At 39.1% G+C, this 26099-nt stretch overlaps 1 protein-coding gene across 1 annotated transcript in view; it reads left to right on the forward strand.

Annotated features, from left to right (window-relative positions):
- Positions 1 to 26099, forward strand: part of large1 (LARGE xylosyl- and glucuronyltransferase 1) — an 85417-nt gene that overhangs the window by 15484 nt on the left and 43834 nt on the right. Inside the window, exons 2-4 of the mRNA XM_086059701.1 lie at positions 5274 to 5460; positions 19627 to 19925; positions 24162 to 24244. Of these exons, the coding sequence (XP_085915827.1) occupies positions 5355 to 5460; positions 19627 to 19925; positions 24162 to 24244 (488 nt within the window). The 5' untranslated portion in view covers positions 5274 to 5354. The remainder of the gene's footprint in view (positions 1 to 5273; positions 5461 to 19626; positions 19926 to 24161; positions 24245 to 26099) is intronic.

Consider the following 26099-nt stretch of genomic DNA (forward strand, 5'->3'; position numbering starts at 1 on the left):
TTGCTGTATTAAAATGCGGTCGATCTGCACCCTCACATCTGAAGGAATATAACTGTTCTCTTTTTTGAGTAAAACAGGGTGTCACCTCGAGCTCTCAGATCTGTCGCTAAAAGTTCAATTTGAACTGTGACAGCACAACGGAATAGGGGTAAAAATGCAAGCCTCTTCATCAGCTTTCATTTAGCTAATTTGATGCATTATCTGGAAATTGACGTGCACGTTTCTTGGTCTCAAACTTGCTGTTGTCTAAACTGTTCCGTTTCCGTGCCCTCTGATCAGCTTTGAGTGCTACCTGATAATTGTCTTAACACTGTAGGAGCTGCTTGTTATTCATATAAAGTGCTAATATCAACACTCAAGAGTTCCTGATCAAATTACTTCAAGGCGTCACAGCACTAAATTGTACTCTGCTGTCAACTTATGTCTAAAGTGCCAAACTCTGGCATTTTTAAAGCTGATGTGCCGTGTAAATGTGCCAAATAGGATATTACAAATTTAATGTCAAGTAGCCAACACTCTGGGAAGAGAATGCAAGTGTCTTTGTAACATGGCATTGATTGCAGTCTCCTTATTTTTAGCCAGCGTAGGAGTTGGTGTTGAAAATGTATGTTTTCCAGTTGATGCGAGTAATGTACTGAACATACTTTTGTACACAGAATAAAGGATCAAATCAACATGGTTGTCTTAGCCATTGTAAAAATACCAGCTGAACATCTGTCTGACACTAATTGTCTGGCAGCAACCACTGGGAATGACCTGTTGTACGTTTTGGCACTCCAAGCGGACTGTTCATTGAAAGACACTCCGGTAATCTATCCAACAGGATCAAATATATTGAGCTGAATTCTGATGTAGACCACCCATGAACTGAGTCAAAAAAAGGAAACTGTCATCAAAAATAGCACCAAGTGATGGGTAGGGTCAACTGCTGATGTATTTGTGCAGTCTTACAACCCTGCCTGACTATTACTGGATAGAAACTCGATGTACTCTGTCAGTCAGTTCACTTAACCTACAGTTTGCAGAAGTAAAGCGTGATGTTGCTTACATATATCACATATCAGCAGTCCGGACGTCTACTAGATAGCAAGACATTATACCAGCGTGATCAAGTGTCAGTTCCATATGGAAATGATGGCATTCAGCATTTCAGGTTAGAGAGCTTTGATTTCAAGACAACCAACATTTGTGTTTGTCCGATTTCATTCTGATTTTGTAGGAAATAGAAAAGGGATATTTACCACAACCATACCAGGTAATCATGTCATCATCCAGGGCATTTTTTTTTTTAAAGAAACCATATAAAATTGTATGTTATGATTACAGCTTATTTTTTGTTCAAGTGCGGCAGCAGCTGCCGTGATAGTCATAAGACCTTGTGTGTCTGCAACTTCTCTTCTTTGCAAGGAATAAACGACAGGGACAATTCTTGGCGATATAGAAAATATTGCCACAACAGGATGGCAAATCAAGCGACCGCGGGGGGCAACTTTTTGACAGTGAAAAGGCAAGAGAAGCGCCTTGCTGCTTTACAGTTGTGTTGGCTTAAGTTAGAGTGCCTGCCAGCCACTGGAGGATTATATAAAACTTGCCACTCTATATAGAAGCTGAGAGTAAAAGCTCTCATAATATTGTGACTTCCCGACCAAGTAAAACTTTTACCCTCTTGCCCTACGAGAGAATCAACTTTTTTCTGTTTTTTAAGACAGAACTTGCAGTCTGCCTGGCAGCTAACAGTGATGCAAAGCTGCTGGGCCCAAACTGCCTTTTTCACAGGGAAGATCCGATTGTAAATAAAGCTGAAACTACATGACAGCCAGTGCTTCATGTTCGCTGGACCTTCAGATCTCAAACAGACTGTTTTAAGGGAGCATTACCTTTTTAAGTCGCGGTTTTGGTGAGAAGTTCCTTTTTTAGTTTAAAGGTCCTCGTTAAGATTTTTCTCATGAGATTATCTTGGCTAAAACCTTTGTTAAAGCAAAAGACAAAAAAGAAATACAGTACACCAAAAATAATAGGTTTTTGTGTCATTGTTAGCCCTTGGATGTCCGCAGCACTGTGATGCTTTTTTGACTTATTATTTTTCTATTTTAACAGCTTGGAGTTATCTTTCTGTCCAATTTCTCTAGAAATACAACCCAACTGTCTTTCTTTGAATTCATAGGGTGCTTTGAGGTCTTCGGTCTCGGCATGCAGTTACGGCTGACTGTTCAATGACCTCTTTTTCAATTCAATGCAAATCCTTGACAATGTTGACGTGTCCAGACTGTGCCCCATTGCCAAATGACAGGGCTTTCATTTTTGACACTAAATGCATATGTTTTTGGGGGGTTGTTTTTTTTTGAACAGACAAGGACCCTGCCACGCAATGCAGACTTCTGTCTGATGGTAGCATCAAGAGTATGTAAAAGTGCCGAAGCAAAAGCGTAATATAAGAACTCTACACTAACCTGAATGCTAAACTGAGTTATGGGAGTTATTTTCTTGTTCTGATACTGGTTAGTGTCCTTTCAAATGTTGCAGAACAAACACTGTATCTGTGCCCCGTTATCTTTCCAGACCTGCAGCTCTTTCCTGTTGGAGTTTATTAAAAGTCATATTTTGTCCTCTCCGCATGATGTGACAGAGCAGAGCGCATACCTGCAAACAGTCAGCGTACAAGTATTATAGATGCACTCCTCTCAAGAAGCCAACCCGTGAACACAACTACAACAAACAGCATTGCCCTACCTGAGTGCGTTCCCACACTATTCCCTCATTGTTAGTTTTCCCTCCTCCATTTTATAAATGATTAAAGACAGCAGCTATGTAAAAGCCCTGTAGATAATTGAAACACGCTTTAGCTTTCAGAACCCATTATTGCTTTGAATTTAAATCCAGTTAAATTGAACTCTGGTGGAATGGAAAGTATGCACATCAGGATTTTAACAAGGCATCGCATTTTCCAAAGTTTGCAACATCTTGGGAGGGCTTGGCTTTTCTTACCCGAGTGATTAAAGTATGACTGAGGAATAAGATTAAGGTCAATTAAATGGCGCATGTTGTCTTGCTTCTTCCCATTCTTTGACTACAGAGATGAGAGGGTTGAATAAATTAAGAATTGTTAAACGGCATCTTATCTGCACGCATGCCTTTTCTTTTCGTCTATTGTTCTGGTGCTGTGGGCAATGCTCTAAATATGTTTCATCTCGGCCATCAAGCTGATAAAATTATGCTCAAAAGTTGCATTAGGGTTCAATAAGAAACTAAAAAGAAAATCAGTAGAGCACAGTCGTCCGCTTAGGTGGAAAGTTAACAGCCTGTAAATCAACACAAATGACAAAACAAGCGTAACGTATTGAAGAACAAATACAATTATGTTGAGGTGCTTTGCCAAGTCTCAAAGGGGGATTTTAAATAAGCAAACACAGCAAAAGTTCCGAAAATACCAGACACAACAGACGTGACTTTTACCTGTGCTTATAGAACTGTACCAACTTTGGGGTAACAGGCCAAAAATGGGTCTTCAATTTTATATAATATCTTTTACATATGCTGTATATCCTTTCCATGTAGAAAAAAAGCACTTGGCATGAATCACTCAACACGTTATACGGAGCTAAGACTAGACAATTGTAGTCTGATCTTGGCATCAGCCAGTTAACAGCCAGTCAACTCTACAGTCTCATTCACTGACACCCACGTCACTCACCAGATCAGGCCCCGCCTTTTAAAGTCTTGCACACTCAAAAATCACAGCTTCTGTAGTACTTGTAGAATGTAATCATAGTGACCCCAAGTGGTCACAATGCATCCTACACGTACATGATGTTGTGCTTATTAATAAAAAAAATAATTTCTACATTATCACATGTTTAATTGATGGGATAATCTGCAGAATACTCAAATGTGAATGAGAGCATTTACATTCTAGGCTAGGGGGGAACAAACCCTTTGTACAGACTCCACTCCAAAATTTAGTGGTACAAACCAACAATATAGACGTAGATAATATCTTTAACATTGAAAGTAAGAAATAAAGGAATTGTAGTCCACATGTTGTTCATGGAAAAATCAACCGAGCTCTCCCTGTATCTCCCCCATTGATGTTTGTGGGCTGACATTTTGTCTTGCATATGATAATGAACGTCTTCAGTGTTGCAATTGCCATGTAAATCACAGCGTCCGGCCGAGCGCTCGTATCACACAAGGGTTAAAGATCAAGGAGCCCCCGAAATGATTAATAGTTGGCCTATCAAAGAAACATTTGTCTTACTTGACTGACTTGTTAAATCCTCCGACCTCTTTTAACCTTCACTCATGTTTTCACCCAGCACTCTGGGCACTATAAAATAAGTTTGTCAAGGACAGGGGAATAGTACTGAAAACACACCTATTGTCCATCAAGCGTTGTTGCGCTTCACAGGGTGACATTATGCTGATTATATAACTGGCTTGAAAGTTCCAGACGAGGTATTATGGCTAGCTCTTTTCCTAGTTGAGGATTAAAAGTTATTTGAGGTCAACTGGTTAATTGGCAAAATGTGGTTGGAGTAGAGAGTTTAATATTACATAATGGCACGTCTGTTTTGCACCCTGCATTGCACTCAAATTGGACAAGTTTAGTAAGCAACTGTTAATATCCAATTTTACGTGTACAATTTAGCATTGATTAAAGCAAGCTGGAAGACATTAAAAACACAGCAAAACAAAGTTGTTGTTTTTTTCTCTCACAAAAACAAAAAAACACCACCAGACTGTGACCTTTTGGAGTTAAGTTTTGTATTTTATAGTGGGTCGTGCTGTCTTGCTCTGCCCACACTCAGCAAAACTCTAATTGTTCACAATTTGGTGTCTCCCTTTTGTCTCGTATATGTGCTTCAAATTTGGGAGCAATCAGACAAAATCTCCCCTGGAAATGGCCAAAATGACCATAAAGTGGCCACTTAAAACAAAAATGTTAGACGTCCTGTGTCTTTCCAGCGTGTATTTTTCAGCCCTTTTTTTACGACTCTTCTCCTGATAGACAAGCCTACCCATTGACAGGAAAGGCAAAACTTAACCTAAAGTAACCCTATGCCTCATTCCACTGACGCTTCAGTCAGATAAGATCGTTTGTCGGGACAATGCAGTGTGAACTTGGCAAATGTGCTGAAAATGTTATGGAAAAATACATAGTCGTGTTATACACAACTCTTTCCATTAAAATGTCATAATGCGGACAGCAAAGACACCTTTGTCAAACCATTGCTTTGTACTCTAACCCAGTTTATCTTCCTCTCACCTCCTTTTAGTGCCATGAATCATCGTGGGCAACAGCTGCTACCCACATAGAGGTCACCCCACCTCTCTTTCCTTTCGATTCGGTCCAGAGGATGCTGGGAATGTGTCGCGGACGCAGGAAGTTCCTGGCGGCCTCCCTCGCCCTGCTCTTCATTCCAGCGCTCACTTGGCTTTACCTGTCGGTCGGCAGCTTTCAAGGTAATCCTTCGGGGCGGCTGATTGCTGCAACTGATAAAATGATGCAGTGTAATGTAACTGCACTACAGCAAGCATGGCCCTGTGTTATCGTCTTACATACCCCATGTACCATGGACAGTTACCCTATCAGAGGCAGTGCTTTATAATGGATCAGATTTAATTATGAAGAAAAATTTGAGCAAGCCTTAAAAGGAAGACAACAAGCCTGCATAATAGGGGAATCAAATTGAGAAAAAGTTGAAAAATAATGCAAAATATACTATAAGTCAGGGAGCAGGAATAATATGGGAACTAGACACGAGTTGTAATTTTGTAGCAAAAAGTCATCATCCAAGAATAAAGCTGCAATCTTACGAGTAAAATGTCTAATATTAAAAAAGTAATAATTTGCCATAAGTCATGTCGAATAATTTGGCAAATTAAAAAAGTTCTTAGACTTGTACAAGAAAAATATATATTATTACTAAAATGATTTATTTGCAAAAAAGGGCAAAATATGACAATGATGTCAAAATTAATAAGTATAAAGTTGGAATATTACAAGAAAGTTGTCCAAAAATTGTCATTATTTTTGTTTTTTTTAAAGTGCATTTTAAATACATTAATAAAATAATCATTTTATAGGGATGGGTACCTTTCACATTTGAACCGGTACTGTTCCAATACTCGGTACCTGGGAATCGATACCGGTACTCAACGGTACCAATTTTCGGTACTTTTGTACTCTCTCTCTCTCCTTTTATTTTTTATTTTATTTGACAAATTGTATCTATTAATTTTGGTGTTCGTAAATGTTCATCATTGTTTAATAATAACATATTTTTAAAAATAAATTTAACTATTACCTTTCAATATATAAAACTTGACAAAAATTCAAATGAGCCAGAAAGGAATAGTAAAAATAAAAGGTTTAACATTTTAAAATTACTGAAGTATAATTAATTAACACAAGTTACAACACCTCCCTCTCAGGCGTGCAGTGTCAGCCTGCACACGGCATTCTTCAGAAACTGTATTTCTTTGGCTTGGTGCCGTAAAAATCTCACTCGTTTCCAAAACCCGGAAATGTATTTTAGCACGTGAGTGGGTGACGTCAGTACGCTGGTGCACGTATAATGTTGCGTTCAAGTGCGCCATGGAAAATCGTTAACTCTTCCACTCCAGCACAGTTGCAACATTTGAAAGACGTGCTTCAGAACCGAAACATGGCACCGTTTGATTTTACGTGAATCGGTGCTCTGAAGTACTGACCCAAAGCGGTCCATACCACAAAAAGTACAGTTTTTGGTACCCATCCCTTACATTTTATGAGAAAGTAGTAATATTGTATAGTGTATGTGAATGAAGTCATTATTTTGTACAGTATCATAATTTTAGAAGAAAAACCTGTAAATATGAAAATCAAACTGGAATTTTTGGAGGGAAAAAAATCATATGGGAAATTGCAACTAGTTCTTTGACAATAAAATCCTAATAGTACACAACAAAATATGTCATTTTTGCGAGGTTAGTTAACCTGAGAATAAGACTGCTATTAAACCAACTCAATATTCTGAAAATAGGGTTCATTTTGCAAGAAAGAAGACATTAAGCGAGTCAAGTCGCAATTTGATGAGAAAGTTGCACTGTTACATCATCACCATTGTGGCTCAGGGTGTAAAGACAGTCGTTCAGTAACCAGAAGGTCTGCTCTTCGATCCCCGCTCTCCATAAGTCATGTGTCGTTGTGTCCTTGGGCAAGGCACTTCACACACATTGCCTCCAGTGCTACTCACACTGGTGTAAGAATGGTGCGACTGTTTGGTGGTGGTCGGAGGGGTCGTAGGCGCACACTGGCAGCCACGCTTCCGTCAGCCTGCCCCATGGCAGCTGTGGCTACTAAAGTAGTTTACCGCCACCGGAGTGTAAATGTGTGAATGCATGAATAATGGATTAAGTGTCATTTTAGTGTAAACTGATGCGTTATTATTATTACACAACGTAGTAAAGTAATGTAACATAATGTAGCAATAAAGTCAGATTTATTTGAGAAGTTATAATTCTGAAAATTTGTGAGAAAGGCGTAATATACAAGAATATAGTATGGTTTTGGGAGTCGAAATATTCAAATATGACATTCCTCATTCATTTTATAAGATGAAAGTCATCTTTAAAAAAAATAATAATAATAAAAAGTAGTTGAAGTTGCCACTCATTGTTGTGCAGTCCAACAAGAGCATCACTTGTGTTTTTTGTTTTGTATTCTAACCCCTGGGGCTCAAAGGGCCTTTAGGCGTTAGTGTACATGTGTATGGAAATTGTTGCTTGAGTCACCAGTATGGTTATTGCTTTTATCGCTTGAGGCTTTTTCCAAGTATTTGCACCTCTCGCATGAAGTCAGGCTATCTATGTAATGCACCAAACAGAATTGCTGATGTCAGTGGGGAAGAAAGACCTCATGTACACCTCCACATAATATGCGCCATTCGCTTGTCGTCAAGTAACTATGGTTACTTCAAGGACTATCTTGAATTTCCTTTTATTTGTGATTTGCTAGAATAAATATTGATGGTTCGCACTCCATTTTATCCTGTAGCAGTGAGTTACGTTTATAAAAGAACACTTCTCTGAAAAAAGCTGTCAAAGCACTTTTTACACTTTAACAACTTTTTAACTCCTGCACTTTTAAATTGTATAACCTTACAACAAGCCTGCTTAGCACAAACTCAGGGGGAAAAAAGTGAAACTTGAAAGAATCGCACCTGAAAATGATGATCGGTGATAGAAAATGCCCGCATTTCACATTAAGTTCCAGGGGAACTAAAGTATGGTCTAAAATGCATATGATAATCTACAACCCAAGTGAAATGCAAGACTATGAAAGATGACCAATTGTAGCTAGGGATTGGATACAAGGGGAAGTTAATTATTGTTTTAAATATAGTTTTTTTGTTTTGCTTTTTGATAGAAAATTAATAGATTTCATGGTCTGGGACTGAATTAAAATATAAACTGAATTACCTGGACACTTAAATGATGTTGGAATTAAAAGGTTACCGATATAAAAATTATTTTAAAAAATGATGCAATGCTCCAATAAGTTATTTTTTGTTTCTTTCGTTTTTCTTTTCTTATTTTTTTTTTTTTTTAACTGTGAATGTGATGTTACTTGAATATATTAAAAAGTTACCAATTTACGAGAGCATGGTCATAATTCTGCAGGATGAAAAAATCCTAATCTTGCAGGTACAGTCATATTTCTGTAAAATAGTCGTAACAATGACTGTAAAGTCTAAATTCAACAACAGCAGAATATCCTAACAAGTGAATTAAAAAAATATGTTTTTATTCTCGTCATATTAATCATTTTATCCTGGAAAATGCACCTTTATTTTTTTAATTTCTTATTTCTGCAATATTCAGCCTTTCTGTTAAAACAACAACAACACTTTTTTTCATGCATGGATGTACTATAGATGCTGTATGTACTTTTAAAAAAATGGACAGCATAATAATTTATTGCAAAAGTACCCCAGTTTGACAAACACTTCTTCAGAATACCTCCTTACATTTGGCTAGTTTATGAGAATTTCCTAGTCAGGAGTCCAACAAAGTGTGAGTCCAAGAGAGCCTTCACACCACCTGGCGCTGGGGGCCCTAATGACAATGAAATATGCACCAGTGGATGGATGATGGCATCATTCTTTTTCCATTACTTCTTGTTCAAGAAAATGACGGTAATTCCAGGTCTGAACAAACACGATATCGGGCAGCCTCCTGCAACAGATGGCGCTCCGGCGCCAAGGGTTCACACTATACAATGCAACAACTGATTGTTGATTCTCTTAAAGCAACTTTTGTCTCAATGCCCATTAAAAGTGCAGTATCTGTTTACTCTCTAGTCTTTTATAAGTATGCCGCCTGCTTTTGTTTTCTTCAAATAACTTCCCATAGGGTCGGCAGTCGGCACGATAACATAGTTAGAGAGTCTGTCTTGCCAAAAGCTGCGGTAGAGTCCACCCTTGTGATGAACATGACAGACAGGACTCGCTCGATAAATCACACATATTTATTTGTTTCTTCTTTTTGTGTTGCCTGGTGAAATCCAGATAATCCAATTAGTCAACAAGTCAACACACTTTGTATTGTATTGTGTTCTGTGTGTTGTTCTTCGTCCCTGCGCTGGGCTGTCCACAGGACCTTGAGTTTTAAATTTGATAATCCAAATTGAAGGCTTTGGGTCTAAGGTCTTAAAATGATACAGACAGAATAAACATTGCATTTTTTTTCTTTGTAACTGTGAAAAGGAGCATCTATTTGAGGTACCACATTGTTTTTCCAAGTGGGTGACACAATCAGCAGGTTTGGGCAAAAGTACAGGAAAGTAGAATGACTAAGCGGAATTATACAGCAGCCCAACAGCAAAGTTAATCCACAATCTGCTGAAACAAATTTCCTGTAGACCAAGTCCCCCTTCCTCCTACTTTTTTTTTTTTTTTACTCCATAGGGGGTGTGTTAATGAACCACCGAAGCCTGTCCAAAGTTGATTACCTCGTGTCGACGACACAGGCCAAGGCAAGTTCTTGAAGCCATTTAACGACTGCGCCTCACAGGATTGAAATATTGCAGTAGTGCCATTATTAATTATGATTAAAATGACAATTTTCACTCAGCATACCATTCACTAGAGAATTTGTGAATATGCTCCAATAATGCCGTATTCGCCAAGGCCTGAAAAGTAATTATTGGATTGAGTTCAAATGTCTGCCAGCTGGGGAAGTTGTAAAAGGACCTGCTACAGGTCAGCTTGAGGTAAAGCGGGAATGTGCCAATTAGGACCATTGTGCTTCCAACAGCACGCACGTATGCGCTCCTTTTCACTCCAACCCTGCGCTCTGTTCCTCCGTCTCAGCCATTATTTTTCTTTGTCTCTCTCTTCTCTGTTGTTTATTCGTCTTACAAAGTTAGAGGGATTGCTTCTCCCTGGGGGTTCCTATGTGCTTTATCTGGATGAGCTACCACATAAAGCTCGCAGATAAAAAAGTTGCACAGATGGAGAAGACAAAAACGTGCACCAGTCCTTCTTCTTTTTTCCTTCCTTGCTCCCTTTCGGTCTGGTTCTTGGGCTGGGTATTATATCGGAATACAGGAGGACTTTGAAAGTCTAACTCCCTTGAGGTTCAATCCATCCATCCATTTTTCTCTTATGCTTGTCCTCATTAGATTTGCAGTGAACTGGAGCCTATCTAAGCTTGACTTTGGGTGAGGTACATCCTGGAATGGTCACCAGTCAATCATAGGGCACAGACAAACAAACATTCATCTTCATTTTATTCACCTCAAGTAATCTTACCTTTAATAATTTGATTACAAAACATGTCAAAGCAAAATCTCTGCCTTGAAGCTTCACACCAAAATTGCAAATAAGCCTATATTAAGTTTGTCTTCTTACATGTCTCAGCCTTTCACAAAACTCGTGTCTTGTCATATGCTACTGTTAGAAGAACAGCTTTGTCTTCCGCGTGTTCGTTGTCTTTCGGATAGAGAGAATGTTGATTATCCGAATACAGGCTGGAGATCGGTGAACAGTTCCTTCAAAGGTTTTATTTTACAGAATATTCCGGGCACCTATGAGTTACAGACAGTAGCTGCAGCTTCTCACAAGTGCTCCGATTCGGAGGACTTACAACATTCTTATACTATCTTGAAGGGCGGTACCACCAACCCCCAAGCCCCCAGCCCCCCTGGAGTTCACCAGACATGAGATAAGACATCATTCAATACACATTGCCAATGGCCTTTTGATGTGGAAATATAGTAGGTCCCAGTCATGACGTCACCTGGAGACATTGCAATAACACTCACAAAGCTTTACTGAGGAAATAAGGAAATTAAAACAGTTATGACTAAATCTGGGCAGAAGACCCTCTTCACTACAAACTATGAAAACCCCAAATCAATAAAGCACACCAGGAAAAACAACCTTGGCCATTTTTAAACTTAATTGGCAATCAAAGCTTAACCGTTTTGCCTGAGGTCAAATGCAGCAAGAAGAGGAACTTTTGAAAGCCGTGTGATCTTTTATGCCTTCTGTTTTACGAAGAAACTAAAGTAGTGTATCGATAACCTCGGGTAATGTGCGCGCTTTAATGATTGTTTTAGCGTTGAAGCGTGACCTTGCTAAAAGGGTACATCAACCCCAACAATTTCTTTACAGTAGCATGTTCTCACTAATCTAAACACGGCATTCTGATTAATATTGTGTGTGTGGACTATGAATTAAGCAGCATAATACACCCATATTTATCCATCTCAGGGTGAGGACATTTGCTGTCGACTGAAAATTATATCACAGTTGCTCAGGTAACAATCAATCACTTCTCAGCTTGCAAAAGTCACATGACCAAACTCAAACAGGCGAGCCGTGATGGGTTGTTGCCTGAGCAACTGTGATGTGATGTCACTTCCAGTCAAGTGGCAAAATGACCGCCCACAGAAATGGATAAAACAGAGTGGATTTTGTTTAGGGTGACCAGATTTTCAAAATTAAAAACCGGAAGCTACAATTTAGCTGAAAATCGAATTTAAAATTGCTCATCAATCTTCACCAACAGAGTTGTGAGTGTGCCAAATCCTTTTCGCCGATGCTATTGCAGCACTAAACAAGGCAACGCGCTCACTATTATGCAACTTTTTTAGTTTGGACCCACCAACTATTGGAGGATGGTTGTGACATGTACCACATGCCGGTCACGCATTGTTCATTGGACATATGCCTCCAGAAAAGCTCAGCTTGCTTTGGCTCTGAAACCGCAGCAGCAGGACTACATTTCCCATGATTCTTAGACACAAGAGGAGGGAAGTAGTTCTAGTTCTGCCAGCTACCGATTAGATGCGGATGAGAATAAGAATGCAAACGTGAATGTGAAAGTATTTTGAAAGGGGATTTAGCAGTTAATTTTCCTTTTAATGGTATGAATGGCTTTGACAACCAAAAAACCAGGACGCCGAGATGGGACTGGCGTTATATCGGGACAAAGCAATGGCGTTGGCGAATTCCACCCCAAGGATCAAAATCGAGACTGTCCCGGACAAAATGGGACGTCTGGCCACTCGAATTTTGTTGTTGCTAAATTCTCGTAATAACTCAATATTAATCACAATGCCGTGTTTACAGTAGTGGAAGTCGCATAGAACATATTGTAAAGAAAATGTTTTGTTTGGCTTGCCCTTTATAAGTAGTGTCACTATAGACCAAACCTTTATGAATGAACAGTGATTCGGAATTGTTTTCAGAGCAACAGAAATGTATCACATTTTAGTGAGATTCTCATGTTGCTCATTAGCCATTATGCCTTTTGCGACATTTGTCGGCATCTGCTCGGCAAAATGAATTTGTGTACGTAATCCATACATAATTAAAAGCCCATATTGTACAGAGCGGCCAAATGCTTTTTCCTCTTGGCAATCACTGGTTCTGATGGCCAAAAAAGCAGAACACTTGTAGCGTTAATCCTTTAGCTGCTCAGTGAGCTAAAGTCTCATTTGCTGACATCTCGCGTCATGATTCACATTCAGTTTGGAGCGCTTTCCTGTTAACTGAGAAGTTTGCTTGGTTATCCTATCTAGCGGTGTCTATAGCTTGAGTTATTTATTCCCATCACTGTATAGCTATCGTGTCAGTCATTTGAATGTTGTCTGATTGTTGAGTATTATTATTTTCGCTTCTCCCGCCTGCTGGAAATAGATTATTTCTATGTTTATTGGCATCAGCAGAAGAATCTGATAAGTGGGTGTGAAAGGTGGTTTTGTTCGATAATCCACACTATTGTGTTTATCTTGTTGCGCTGTAGAAGTAGTGTGGGGCCACTGTGCAGTCGTAGTGAGGCGAATGTTTCTTCATCTCTCACAAATCATCTTTGTTCAGGCATTGTCTGAGAACACATTCATCAGGCAGCTACACTGATTTGTAATTAAGTTTAATTAGCAATAGTTAATACAATCTGCCCCTAGAGATGTTTGCCATTTGAGACCACAAACCCAGAGGCTAGTTTGAGCTAATGAAAGGCCTGCTACTATTACCTTATTGATCAATTTATGCTCCCTTATTAATTGGAAGACAAATGATTTGGCATGAGGCTTTTGGAACTCAACACAAATTAACACACTGTGTGTTTAGAACTAACAAATTATAAGTTGAAATAAATGTTTAGAGTTGAAATTGGAAGCTTCTAGATATTAACCTTGTCTCTTGAACTCTGGCAAAAGCGCCTAAGGTTGACTTTTGGATCATGTGAAACCATGCAGTGGAATGAAAAACGAGTGCAGAGCACACTAGTGTCGTGCTCACGCATTTCTGAATAAAATTCACATAATTTAATGAAGAGTTTTTGAATGCATAATTAGCAGCAGCTGAGACTCCAAACATGTTTACCTGCGCTGGCAAAATAATTCAATGGAGCGTTGGATTTGTTTTCTAAAAGTGTTTTCACGCCTTTCATGTTTAATTCAATTAGCAGCTAAATGTGTTTACTAGGTTTGTTGTTTAGAAAACAGATTTTATCAGTACATGTAATCTCTTAATGTTGGATTTTGTTTTTTTGTTTTTTAATATAGTAAGGCCGTTGTCATCAGCTACTATTTGTTGTCAACAACTACTTAAATGCAACATGACAAAACAAAAGATGGTACTGGAGAAGCAGACATTTAAATTGGGGCATTTTCAACTCATGATAGCAACCAGCTTGAAATTTCTGAAACACCTGTTAATTACTTCCTTGTTTGGCATTCATCGCAGAATTCATTTACATGTAAGCACCCTTTTAAAATGTACCTTACAAGGCTTTTTTTTTCTTTCTTTCAGATGGACAATAGTATTACAAAATGATGCCGACCCAAGGGAAGCTATTTAATGCTAATGGGCTACTCTCCTGTTCCTTAGAAGTGGAAAGTAGTGTGTGTCGGTCTTTCAAATGACCATGGTCTTTATACACCATAAATGGCTTGTCAACACTAAGAAAGTTGTATCCCTTAATAATCAAGCAAATTGTGTGGTGGATAGCTTGGTTATGTTCATGTTTGTATTTAAAAAGCTCATTTAAATGGTAATATCCTTTAAGACATAATGCTGTGTCGAGAAAACACGCCTTGACACTTGTGGCCTAGTTATAGCTTTGGAAACTTGTAAAAGAAAACATCAAGAAACATCTCTTACTTAATGTCTCTGAATATTTTTTTCTTGAAAGATTGGTAATGTGGTGTGGTGAAGCGAAGGGTCTCATCTCAGTATACCAGTCAATATATGTTCCTACTCTTGAGTGTATATGTAGTGTGTCAGAAAGCCGTTGGAAATTTAATCATTTGGCTTTGGAAGAAATCTTTTGTTACACCAGTCTTGAAGGTATTCTGACTCATCTTGTCTAGTCGCAAGCTTTGGGAACTACTTGCTGTTCCTTGTGACTTGCGTATATTACTTAAGCCTCCTGATGAGATTTTCCGTGAATGGCCAACCAGTAGGAGGTCTCGGGAATCCATTGAAGGGATTATATCTCACAGCTTGCTTGGCGTCCCTCGTGTGGAACTACAGAATGTAACCATGGACGATGAGGTCTGAGATTCCATGCTTATTCTGCTTCCCGAAGGACCCTGAGTGGAAAATTAGTCATTGGCTGTGTCCCCAAGCTGGGGCTGAAACCGTCTTAGGGCCCAGCCTAAGTGCCTCAAAAAAACCTCTGTCAATCCTTGTTAAATGGGGCAGCCAAAACTTTGGGTAAAATCAGGTACTTTAATTGTTATTTTTTGATATTTATAGAGAATATCGCTGAATGTCCTCTTTAGATGTCAGTTTCATATTGACGTCTGGAGGAGTTGCCAAATTGTGAGTGTTGTTCTCCTCCATCCTTCTGTTATTGGAACCGCTTCAAGGCACAGTTAATCAACAAACAACTGACCAACTCCTTAAAGATCGATTTACTAAGTCATACCCGACCTTAAATTGGAGCAGCTGTATTTTATAGTGCAAAAAGGGTCCTGGTACAGGCTGTAAAGCATAGTACATATACATCCTGCAAAAATAAACAAAAAATATGAAAATACTTAATTTGAAGGTTCCTGCCAGAACATTACTTCCCAAAAGACATCGTAATGGCAATATCGAAGTCTCACAGCTTTAAGTTTACCTCTTTCCATTTTAGTTTCTTCCGAATACAATCATATCTTGCCTTGTCCTAGTTCTCCCATAATTTAATCACCATGTTGGAAGGTGTAGCACACTCCACAGCGCTGTAATTTGACTCGTACCAAACATGACAGTTTCAGGTCCCCCAAACTTGATTTAGCGCTGCATCATCTTTGGAATAATGTGTGGCTCTCTGCTTTACTGCAAGATTTCCGCTTTGAGCATCAAGAGAAAGTATGCTAATTAATCATAGTGGTATTATTCACCAAGAATCGCCTTACTTGAACTTGGCTTCATTTAAACACATTTACATTTCCTGTGGATATTTTCATCTGCATTTTTTATTTTTATTTTTATTTTTTATTTTTATTTTTTTAGATGACTACACTAATGTCCACAAAAGTTTGCCTGTTTTCACCCTATTGACTGGCTATTGATACCAAGAACTTGCATACTACAGGAAGCCACCATGCGTTTAGAAATAAACATCGATTCAGTGCAGAATAATACTAAATAAAATATTTTCAAGTCTCCAAATTTCCATCATGATATCGTTGTTAGTTAATTAGTTCCATACACCAAACTTCAGAGATTTACTGTATTAACTCGTTCACTGCCATTGATGGCTATAGACGTCAAAAAATATTTTTTTCCTACTTTTGTTAACAAGTATTTTTTTATTGTACATTTAGAACAGATATAAAATGTGTAATTAATTGTGAGTTAACTAGTGAAGTCATGCGATTAATTACGATGAAAATTTTTAATCGCCTGACGCCCCAAATTTTAAATAATCTTTTCTTTTTTAATTCATTCACTGCCATTGACGGCTATAAACGTCAAAAATGCATTTAAACTATTTCTGTTAATTAAACATTTTTTGTACACTTTTTCAACAAGGGTACGAAAACCTATAATTTTTTTATTGTACATTTCGAACAGATATAAAAAAAATGTATTGCAATTAATCGCATGACTTCAATAGTTAACTCACTCATTAATCGCACATTTTATATCTGTTCTAAATTTACAATAATAATTATTTGTCTAGGTTTTCACTCTTATTAACAAAAGTGGGAAAAAATGTTAAACTAATAGAAATAGTTCTAATGAATTTTTGACGTCTATAGCCGTCAATGGCAGTGAATGAGTTAAAATGGTCACCAAACTCATAATATGCACATTGTTACATGAATGTGTATATTTACTATGATTGAAATGGAGCGAAAATTTGATTAAAGTAATTAATGACCCACCAGTTTTTTATTAAAAAAAAGAAAAAAAAAGAAGTTAGAGTAAAAACTAAATTGTATCCACTTTTTTCCTCAAGATAATCTTATTCCATTGAACCAACATGTTTTTGTTTTTTTATAGGAATATGTGAAGGCTAAATTGGACAAGGGACGTGAGAATAGAATTATTCATTTGAATAAGTTCACCATGGGGCCAGAGCATTCATTCCTTTTTCAAAGCAATGTGTGAAAGAATATTTTTCTTTCCATTTTATTTTTACACGCAACGGCAAGCAGGACCACCCCCAAGCATCTGTCCATGGCTCACTTGCGCTCATCCTTCCATTTGTGTGACGGCAATGGACCCTTTCACCGTGGCCGTTATGACATTTAATTTCAGTCATCACAGGTATAATTGATAACATTAATTACATCCCTGTTTCTTTTTAGATAGGCCAGTGCGTGCGAGGTGTGCATATTGGATCAATTGAATGGTAGTTATACGCTGACTAGATTGTGAGCCATAATTAAATAACCATTATTGAAAAGCCTGTAGCAACAATATTAGCTCTTGGATGAATTATTTTATGAAATATAATGTTTCCTCTTGAAAAGAGAAAGTAATCACATGTGGTAAGCCAACATGTTTTTTGCCTCTGGAAATGTGTTTGAAATTTGAGCACTGCCGTCATGAATCTGCATTTAAAAGGGTGACAATACTCATGCAGTGGATCCCCCAAAGTACGGTAGAAGAAAATCCATTCTGCGATGATGCTAGCTGACATCTATGTTTCCTAAAATGTCAAAATATTTTTTCCTATTGGGAATCTTGTCATAACTAAAATAAGACTGTCAACTGTCAAAAGCATTGCCACCATAAAGCCTTTATTAGCACTACAGGTGTTTTTGTTTTGTTAACATTTTTCCACTTATTTTTCTGAGCAGCCAGGACAGAGGCATGGGACGGCTTTTAAGGTTTATTTTTCCTGGTAGGTCGACTCCACAAGCTGTGGTGGTTGTACTGGAATCGCTTTGCTCATTTGATTACAGCCAATTCTTAGTTTATGAATAAATTTATATTCATTTAAAAAGCTTTTTATTGCTGGCTGAGCTGTAGACACGTTGATTTGTATTTTTTGCCATTACTTTTGGGATTTTTGCAATATATAGAAATGCAGATGAATGGTCTTGGCTGCCCACAAGACATTTGCCAGGTGCATTTTATGAAAAAGCCACGCCCAATCTTTAGGCACCATAGATGAATGTTCATTGAATCTTTCTTCTGTAGGGTTAGGCCTACCATAATCCATAGTACCAATTATGTGGATGCAACGGAACCCAAATTGGGTTTTGGGTCTCCAGAAGAAGGCTTAGCCACCTTCAGTTACCGACTGCTTTTATATCTTGCAGAGCCGCAGGAGACTATAAATCACTGGGGGGAAACAAAAAAAATTCCATTATCAACAACAAACATGCCAGCCGGCCAGGGAATTTCATTCCGCTGATTCATTTAAAGTGGATACATAGAGAAAAATGTCAACTTTCAAATGGAGTTTATTAGCATATTCCCTGGTGGTGTGCTCAGGACCACCATTATTTATTTAACAGCCTGAAACAAATTGGGACCAAGGCCCCACCGATGAAATGACGGATGGATTCATACCATAGATTTTCCAACACAGATCAATACAGTCAGCTTCGACTTCCTTGCTGTTCTGTAATATGTGAAGCTCTCCAGAGCTTTGTACCCAGGTGAGACATCAGAATGGAGAGACCTATTGTATTCTTTTAATAAACCTCAACCTGAGCCTGTCACTCCCCTCAGGGGGCTTCCGTTTCAAAGATATACGGGAGCGGGAAGTTCATCCCTCAAAAAGCATCGTCTCTGACTATTCGGAGCTGCTCACTTCAATTTGCCAATTTCAAAGAGAAGGGTGAGGAATTGCTGCTGATTTGGATTGGAAACACACTGGGTGGTATTAGCGAACAGGAGAGGAAAGACGAATGGAAAGCATCTGCATTCCTTGCATTCCTTTGTCACATCTATACTTGGATCAATGTTGTTTTTGAAGTAAAGGAAAATTCTCATCATATGAGTTTCTTGCACACTGGGATTAACCTGTATATGCTTGCATGTGGCGTGGCAGCACTGAATATAGTCGGTCACTAGGCATTTCGCATAACGCAAATAAAGCTGTAGCTTTACTGGCAGCAAGCGCTGTCACTATCGAATATTTTTAGAATTGATTAATTTATCGATGATTTAATTAATTAATCAGAGGGTTTGGGCAATAAAAATAAAAAAAATGGCTCCAAACGATTACTCAATAATTAATTTGATAATCGATTATTTGTCAATTCATTAATTTTGACAGCTCTACTGCCAACGCACACCAAGCTTTTGAGCATCGCACATCTACCGATATCCCGCAACAGAAAAACGTATCGGGTTTTGAGGCTCTACAGACAGTATAGGGTATTTATTATTATTCTATATGATTATTTAAGGGGCTGTTACCAGTCCTATAGGTGCATCAAATTAGCTTGGCCTGGTTTGTGCTCACTCACACTCGGCCAAGCTATGGAAAATGGATGGATGGATGATTTGCTATCCTGCAATAAATATTTTACTATTTTATTTTTGGTTTTATATCATCCATCCATTTTCTTAACCGCTTATCCTCACAAGGGTCTTTTATAATCTTTTTTTTTTTTTTTTTTTAAGGGTATATTGCATAATGTAATTGAAGTTCCTTCTGCTGCTCTGAACTCCACAGTGAAGCCCCTTCCCCTGTCACCGTTGGAGACCCAGTCGTCCACGCCCGCCGGAGGAGTTGTTGAGCGACTAGCGTTGGAGTCGCGGGTGCGGGCGGTAGAGGAGGAGAACCGGGCGCTGCGCCGCGAGCTCAGCCGACCACCCAGGAGCCCCTCGTCTCGCCTTCCGTATGGCGGTCACCATGGCAACCAAAGCAGAGCCCATTCAGAGGAGGGCACCGGTGATAATGAAGGCCAGAAAGCTGCTGCAGTGGGGAACAGCTCAGACTGTGTCCAACAGCCAGTCGTGGATAAGTGCGAGGTGAGGCATTTCCACTTAGTGGTAGGAGAATTTGAAGTGGGGAGTTTTGAGATGTGGTTTAGATTTTTGCTTCTCTCATTAGTCTAATCTTTGATGTCGGGGAAACGGATCAGACAGGCTGGTATCATTTGAGGGGTGCGGCATTGCCATGCTGTGATCTGATAGTGCTCCTGCAGCGGCACAGCACATTTTAGCTCAGTCGGAGGATGACCAGAATGAAGATAGTGTATCTCGGCACCAGCTCAATAAAAACTCCAAAGAGTTCGGGGAGTCAAACTGACAGGCAGAAATGCGTCCAAAGGCTTTTCGTTTTTACAAGCATTTCGGGAAAGGCTTTGGTAGGGCTATCCTGTGATGTTTATATTTGAAATATAATGCATCGGTGTGTAGTATTTCCTTGTACTTATTTACAGAACCACAGACAAGACCTACTGATGTGACCGTGTCATTTTTTTTAACTGTCCAATGAAAGCATGGTGAAGAGTGTGGCATTGTGCGAGTGGTGCAAGCCTGCAGTATCACCTTAATGCAAAACATGCAAGCACACACGCTACAGCTAGCATTAGCGCCAACCCTTCTAGCAAGACTAAATTGTCTCAGGAACAGCGGAAAGAGAACAACAGGTTAATATACTGTGGACTGAAATAATTATTTTTGTAATTACACTTTGTCAAAAGCAGCACGAATGTCTTTGTATATGCAGTAGTTTGAATATTTATTTATTTTTTTCAAATTGACTAATGTGAGATGGCCCAATGGTGGAAGGAGGTGCTTTTGGATTCGAGGTTTACCCTGCTTCTCTATTTATTTTGTTTTCCAAAAAGGAAAAAAAAAAAACTACAGTAATTTCTGGACTACAAGCGGCTACTTTTTTCACTTGCATTCGACCCTGCGGCTAATGCAAAGGTGCGGCTTATCCATCAGATCACAATAGAGTGCGCTATAAAGGAAGCGCAAGAGCATCAGGCAAAGCAAAACAAACCAAGTGAGCCCAAATACAGAACGAGAGCGAGACAATTTGCGCCCTCATTACCAAAAAGAAAGTAGCGGGAACCCGGTGCGGGAAAATTAAAACACCTACGGCTTACAGTCGGGTGCGGCTTATATGTGTAACAAACTCGCGTATTCCCCAAATTTAGCTAGCGCGGCTTATAGTCAGGTGTAGTCCAGAAATTACTGTACTTTTACATGAAGTCAAAGCATGCTCACCAAAAATGTCAAAATGAAATAAATGAAAAGCTGCCGTTTGTACTACTACTTTCAAACCTATTAAGAATGAAATGAAAAGTCTATGTTATAAATGATATGGGGGTGGGTGTTTGTTTCCAGTCCTGCTACTTGCGTCTCCTCTAACCTCATGATCCACAAGTGAGTGACGGCGAACTAATGTTACATGCGGTAGATCAGCTCGTTTTTGGATATATTTTTTATTAAATATTCTTGAAATCTACTTGGGTGGTGGCCAGTTTACTTGGGCGCCCCGCCCAAGTATTAACATGGTGTGGGAATTGTTAGGGAAAGCAGTGCATTTCATGTTGTGAACTTTTCAAATAAAAGCATCCTGAGAAATAATCTGTAATTAATCGATAACCGCAGGCTGGATACATCTTGCTACTTTTTTTGTCCTTGTATGAAATTACTCTTTGATTCACTGCTCAGCAGACATTTACAAACTTAAGCATACATATTATGCGGCAAATGTTCTATGAAAGCACACATTGTAGAGGATAATAACCATGTATAATGAAAATGAGAAGCAGCAAAATAAATTATTTCAAGGCGTCTTTAGCTTTTGCCAACCGAAGGTTAACAGCTGATCATTTTCAAGGTGTCGCACATTTTGTGCTTTCGCACTTGTGGGTGTATGTAGTGTCCTTAGATGGTGCGATCACGGCAGCCTACTTTCACACACCGCAGCTTGTCACTCATGTGTAGTTTTTCTTTTGGGGAGGGGGGGGGGGGGCACAGAGTTCCTTTCTAAAACAAACCGAATACAGAAAAGGCAGAACTCCTTTTGGGCTGGAAGTAAGAAAATCGAAAGAAAGCAATCCGAGTACGGCACCCGTCCAGCAGTGCTTGCAAATGACCTCTTGCTCACTTGGAGGGTTAGCCAGGCTGCCCTGACCCTTGAGGGGAGATTACAGCGGAATCTCTGAGGGTGGAAAAGAAAATGCATCTTGAGTTTTGACATGTCAAGATGTCATTTGGAGCTAAAATTGGAGCCCTTTCCCAGGGCAGTGAGCGAGGAATCGTGCAAACTAAGCTCAAGCTACTGACTCTTCTACCACCACTCCACTAAATGTAAAATACTTCAGAGCAGGTAGGACTAATGTTATACCCATATCGTGGGCAATCAAACATTTAGCTTGCGTAAATGGCAGAAAACCTTCAATGTGGCAATAATAGTGTTTAAAAAGTGAATAAAGCTCAAATCCTTACAACAGCTTTCCATTTCCATATGCACAAAGGCATCGGGAACTCTAAGTCAAACTAGGAGGGGGAAAAAAAGTATAATTTGTGTTATTCCTTTACGGAAGCTGACGTGAAATAAATATTAACCTTCCACCCCCCGCCCCAAAAACATAGCACAATGACACGCTTTCAAGTTGTGGCAAAGGGATCACACAGGAAAAGACAAAGGACACGGAGAGCCGGCAGCAACATTAAGATGAAGCCGCACGCACCGACAAGGAGATTACTCCAAAACTCCCGCAAAAGCGATGGTGAAAGGTTGATTTTTAGGCTGTCAATGATATCCACTGACACATTTGATGCAGATTTCACACAAATGCTGTTAACCCACTCTGAAATTTCCACACGTCAAATCTTACTTAGCATAAACAACATTTTGTGATTCTCCGGCTGATTAAAAAGTCGAGACAAATCCTCTTGCTGTCTGGCTGTCACGATGACAGATGGACCAAACACAAGCCTACAAGCGTTGGAGCAAGACCCATCCACCCGTATAATGTAGATCTGACCCTGTACCGTTCTCAGGGGTTGATGGACAGTGAAGATCATTACCGTCCGAACATATACGTCGCGTTCACTGCTGAACACCCGTCTGTCGGCACATGATGACAAAGAATTGAGTTGATCTAGGTTTCATCATATCATCGAACCCGAAGCAATCTTGCCACGTACACGACGGGGGGGGGGGGGGGGGGGGGGCGCTTATGGCACACAGCCTCCTATCCCCAAGACAACGTTGCATTATTAACCCACATATTGCTACTTTGGCTGGGGAACACTTTAGGAAAAGTGCTGTCCGCGATCACATTTCATCACATTTATATGTACAAGTCGACTGTAGAGCTTGTAATGAGATGAGTGTTGGTTTTATGGTTGTTGACCCGATTAAAAATTCGGATTATATCCTGGGCTGCTGCTACACAACATATGGATACAATTTCAATCATAAAGGTCTTCTCCTTTGATTTTACATTGAGCAGCTAAGATTTATGATGCCCAACAGGGTTTTTTGTAAAATTAACTATACCAATTCTTGCTTCTTCCCATTCTCACCAAATATTGCACGGGCCATTGTTTTACTCTCACTTATGGATGCTTAAAATTACGGGTGTCAGGCGATTAAAGATTTTTAATCGTAATTAATCGCATGACTTCACTAGTTAACTTGCTAATTTTATAAACAATAATAATAATAAAATATTATATCTATAAGTTGTCATACTCTTGTTAACGTAAAAGTGGGGGAAATGTTATACTAATAGAAATATGGCTGCATCTTTTAGTCAATGATACAGTAATTTCATAACTCATAAAACTGAGTTAAAATTCAAGATGTGCTGTACTGTAAAAAAAAAAAACGAGTGTGCTATTGATTTGTATTGAGGTCATTTTTCTGCCACTAGATGGCATCATTGCATTTGTAAGACGTTTATGACAGCTCAGTGCATTTTTCTTTCTTTCTTTCTTCATATTAAGAGCTGTATAATCTTTAACATAAAGTAACTTGTGAAATTCTGCACATTTTTTTAAATTGTAAAATGCAAATTTACCCGTCTCCGCGCATATATGCATTATTATTTTTTTACTGAAATTTTTTTACGTTGCCACTGGAATTTTCCCAGTACAGGCTTTCCAAGTAAGGGGCGGTCATTAACCGCATGCTAAAAAAAAATTGTGACGTTAAAAGAACCTTAAATGAACTCCAAATTAACGCACTAATTTTGTTTCACTTAAAATGTATTCTTTTTTTCCTTGTTTCCACAGACCATCCATGTTGCCATCGTGTGCGCAGGTTACAACGCCAGCCGGGATGTGGTGACGCTGGTTAAATCTGTCCTTTTTCACAGGTAAACTCTTCACACTATCTCTGTTTTTAACGGAAATTGATTAGTTATTGATTCATTCTTGAAGCAATTGGGGAAAATTGGAGTGCAGTCCTTGGCAGAGGCAGTAATGATTCTGGCAACATGTTTGTTGTATAAAGAACAACAACATACAGTTAATTCCAGCTGTGGTCACTTGGACATCTCCAGTATTATTCTGCGCAATTAGACATTGGTAACAGAAGTTCAAAACCTTCAGATATCCTACCACATAAAATATTTCCAAAGTAGCATTTAATCAGTTAATTCAGAGCAATGCCAATACTTATCATTGCATGTGTCTGCAAAATTGAAGGTAGCGATCAGAGGTGGCAAATCCAAGTCCAGAAATTGAAAACCCTGCCACAGTTTGGCTTTAGCCCCAGGTGCTAGCCAGCTAGCTCCTATAGTGCTCGTTTACCTGCGGACCATGGGGAAATTGTATCGCTAGCTAGCTAGCACCTGAAAGTAAAAACTAGGGGGTGTTAGAAAAAATCGATTCGGCAATATATCGCGATATGCGGCCGAATTGATTTTTAAAGATCACATTTTTATGGGAATATTCAACAAAACGTCTTCCTTAGGGTTAGGATTAACACATTAAGCATGGAAGAATGTTATATTAATGGAACATTAAGCCTTAATATTTGATTTCAGTGCTGTTCAAACATGAAACAGACTGCAACCTGTTTGTTAAATGCAGTGGCTCAGTTAGAAGCCTGAATTTTCAGATAAATAAATACATTTTCATACAAATCTTACAGTGTACATGTACAAGTTTACTGATTAGTATTTTCTAAATTTGAGTAAAAAAAAAAAAAAAAAAAAAAAATCTATTTATAGATTCGTATCGAGATTAATCGGTATGGAATCGAATCGTGACCTATGAATCGTGATACGAATTGAATCACCAGGTACTAGGCAATTCACACCCCTAGAAAAACCCTGCCGCAGTTTGGCTTTATCTGCTAGAGAGCTAGCTAGCTAGCATCATGGGCTAAAGCCAAACTGTGGCAGAGTTTTTACTTTCAAGTGCCAACTAGCTCCCTAGCTCCCATGGTACTCGTTTACCTGCTAGGGAGCTAGCTAGCACCTGAAAGTAAAAATCCTGCCACAGTTTGGCTTTAGACCCTGATTCTAGCTAGCTAGCTCCCAAGCAGATAAAGCCAAACTGTGGCAGGGTTTTTATTTTTAGTTGCTAGCTGGCTAGCACCCGAGCTAGCTCCCATGGTGCTTGTTTACCTGCTACGGAGCTAGCTAGCTAGCATCAGGGCTAAAGCCAAACTGTGGCAGGGTTTTTACTTTCAGTTGCTAGCTAGCTAGTACCCTAGCTAGCTCTCATGGTGCTTGTTTACCTGCTACGGAGATAGATAGATAGCATCAGGGCTAAAGCCAAACTGTGGCAAGGTTTTTACTTTCTGGACCTGGATTTGCCACCTCTGGTAGCGATACAATTTCCCCATGGTCCATGGGATGCAGTAAAAGCACTTCACACCGCACTTAACACTGCGCAGTGCGCTATCAACGAACCTGTTCTTTGCAGATATGCTGGTGTTGTCAATTCATGACATTGTGGCACATTCAATATGAGAGAATAGAGAATAATGTCGTGTTCACACTGGGATGACTACCCGTGACGTGGTAAAAGGGAAACTGCTCCCTTCTCGGCCTGAAGTACACTTCTAATTGGCTTCATGAAACTTTAGATCATGGTCTGCCATTAGAATCCTGCACCCTCCTCCTTATGAGAAGCAAAGCCAGGACTTTCTGTTGAAATAGCGACAAATTCATATTCTATGGTCTACTTTATGTCCAAACTAAACCGTTAGTTTGGCACCAG

Source organism: Leptonotus elevatus, chromosome 17 (genome assembly GCF_054856555.1).
Source record: "Leptonotus elevatus isolate MCC_2025b chromosome 17, RoL_Lele_1.0, whole genome shotgun sequence".
NCBI classification, from domain to species: domain Eukaryota; kingdom Metazoa; phylum Chordata; class Actinopteri; order Syngnathiformes; family Syngnathidae; genus Leptonotus; species Leptonotus elevatus.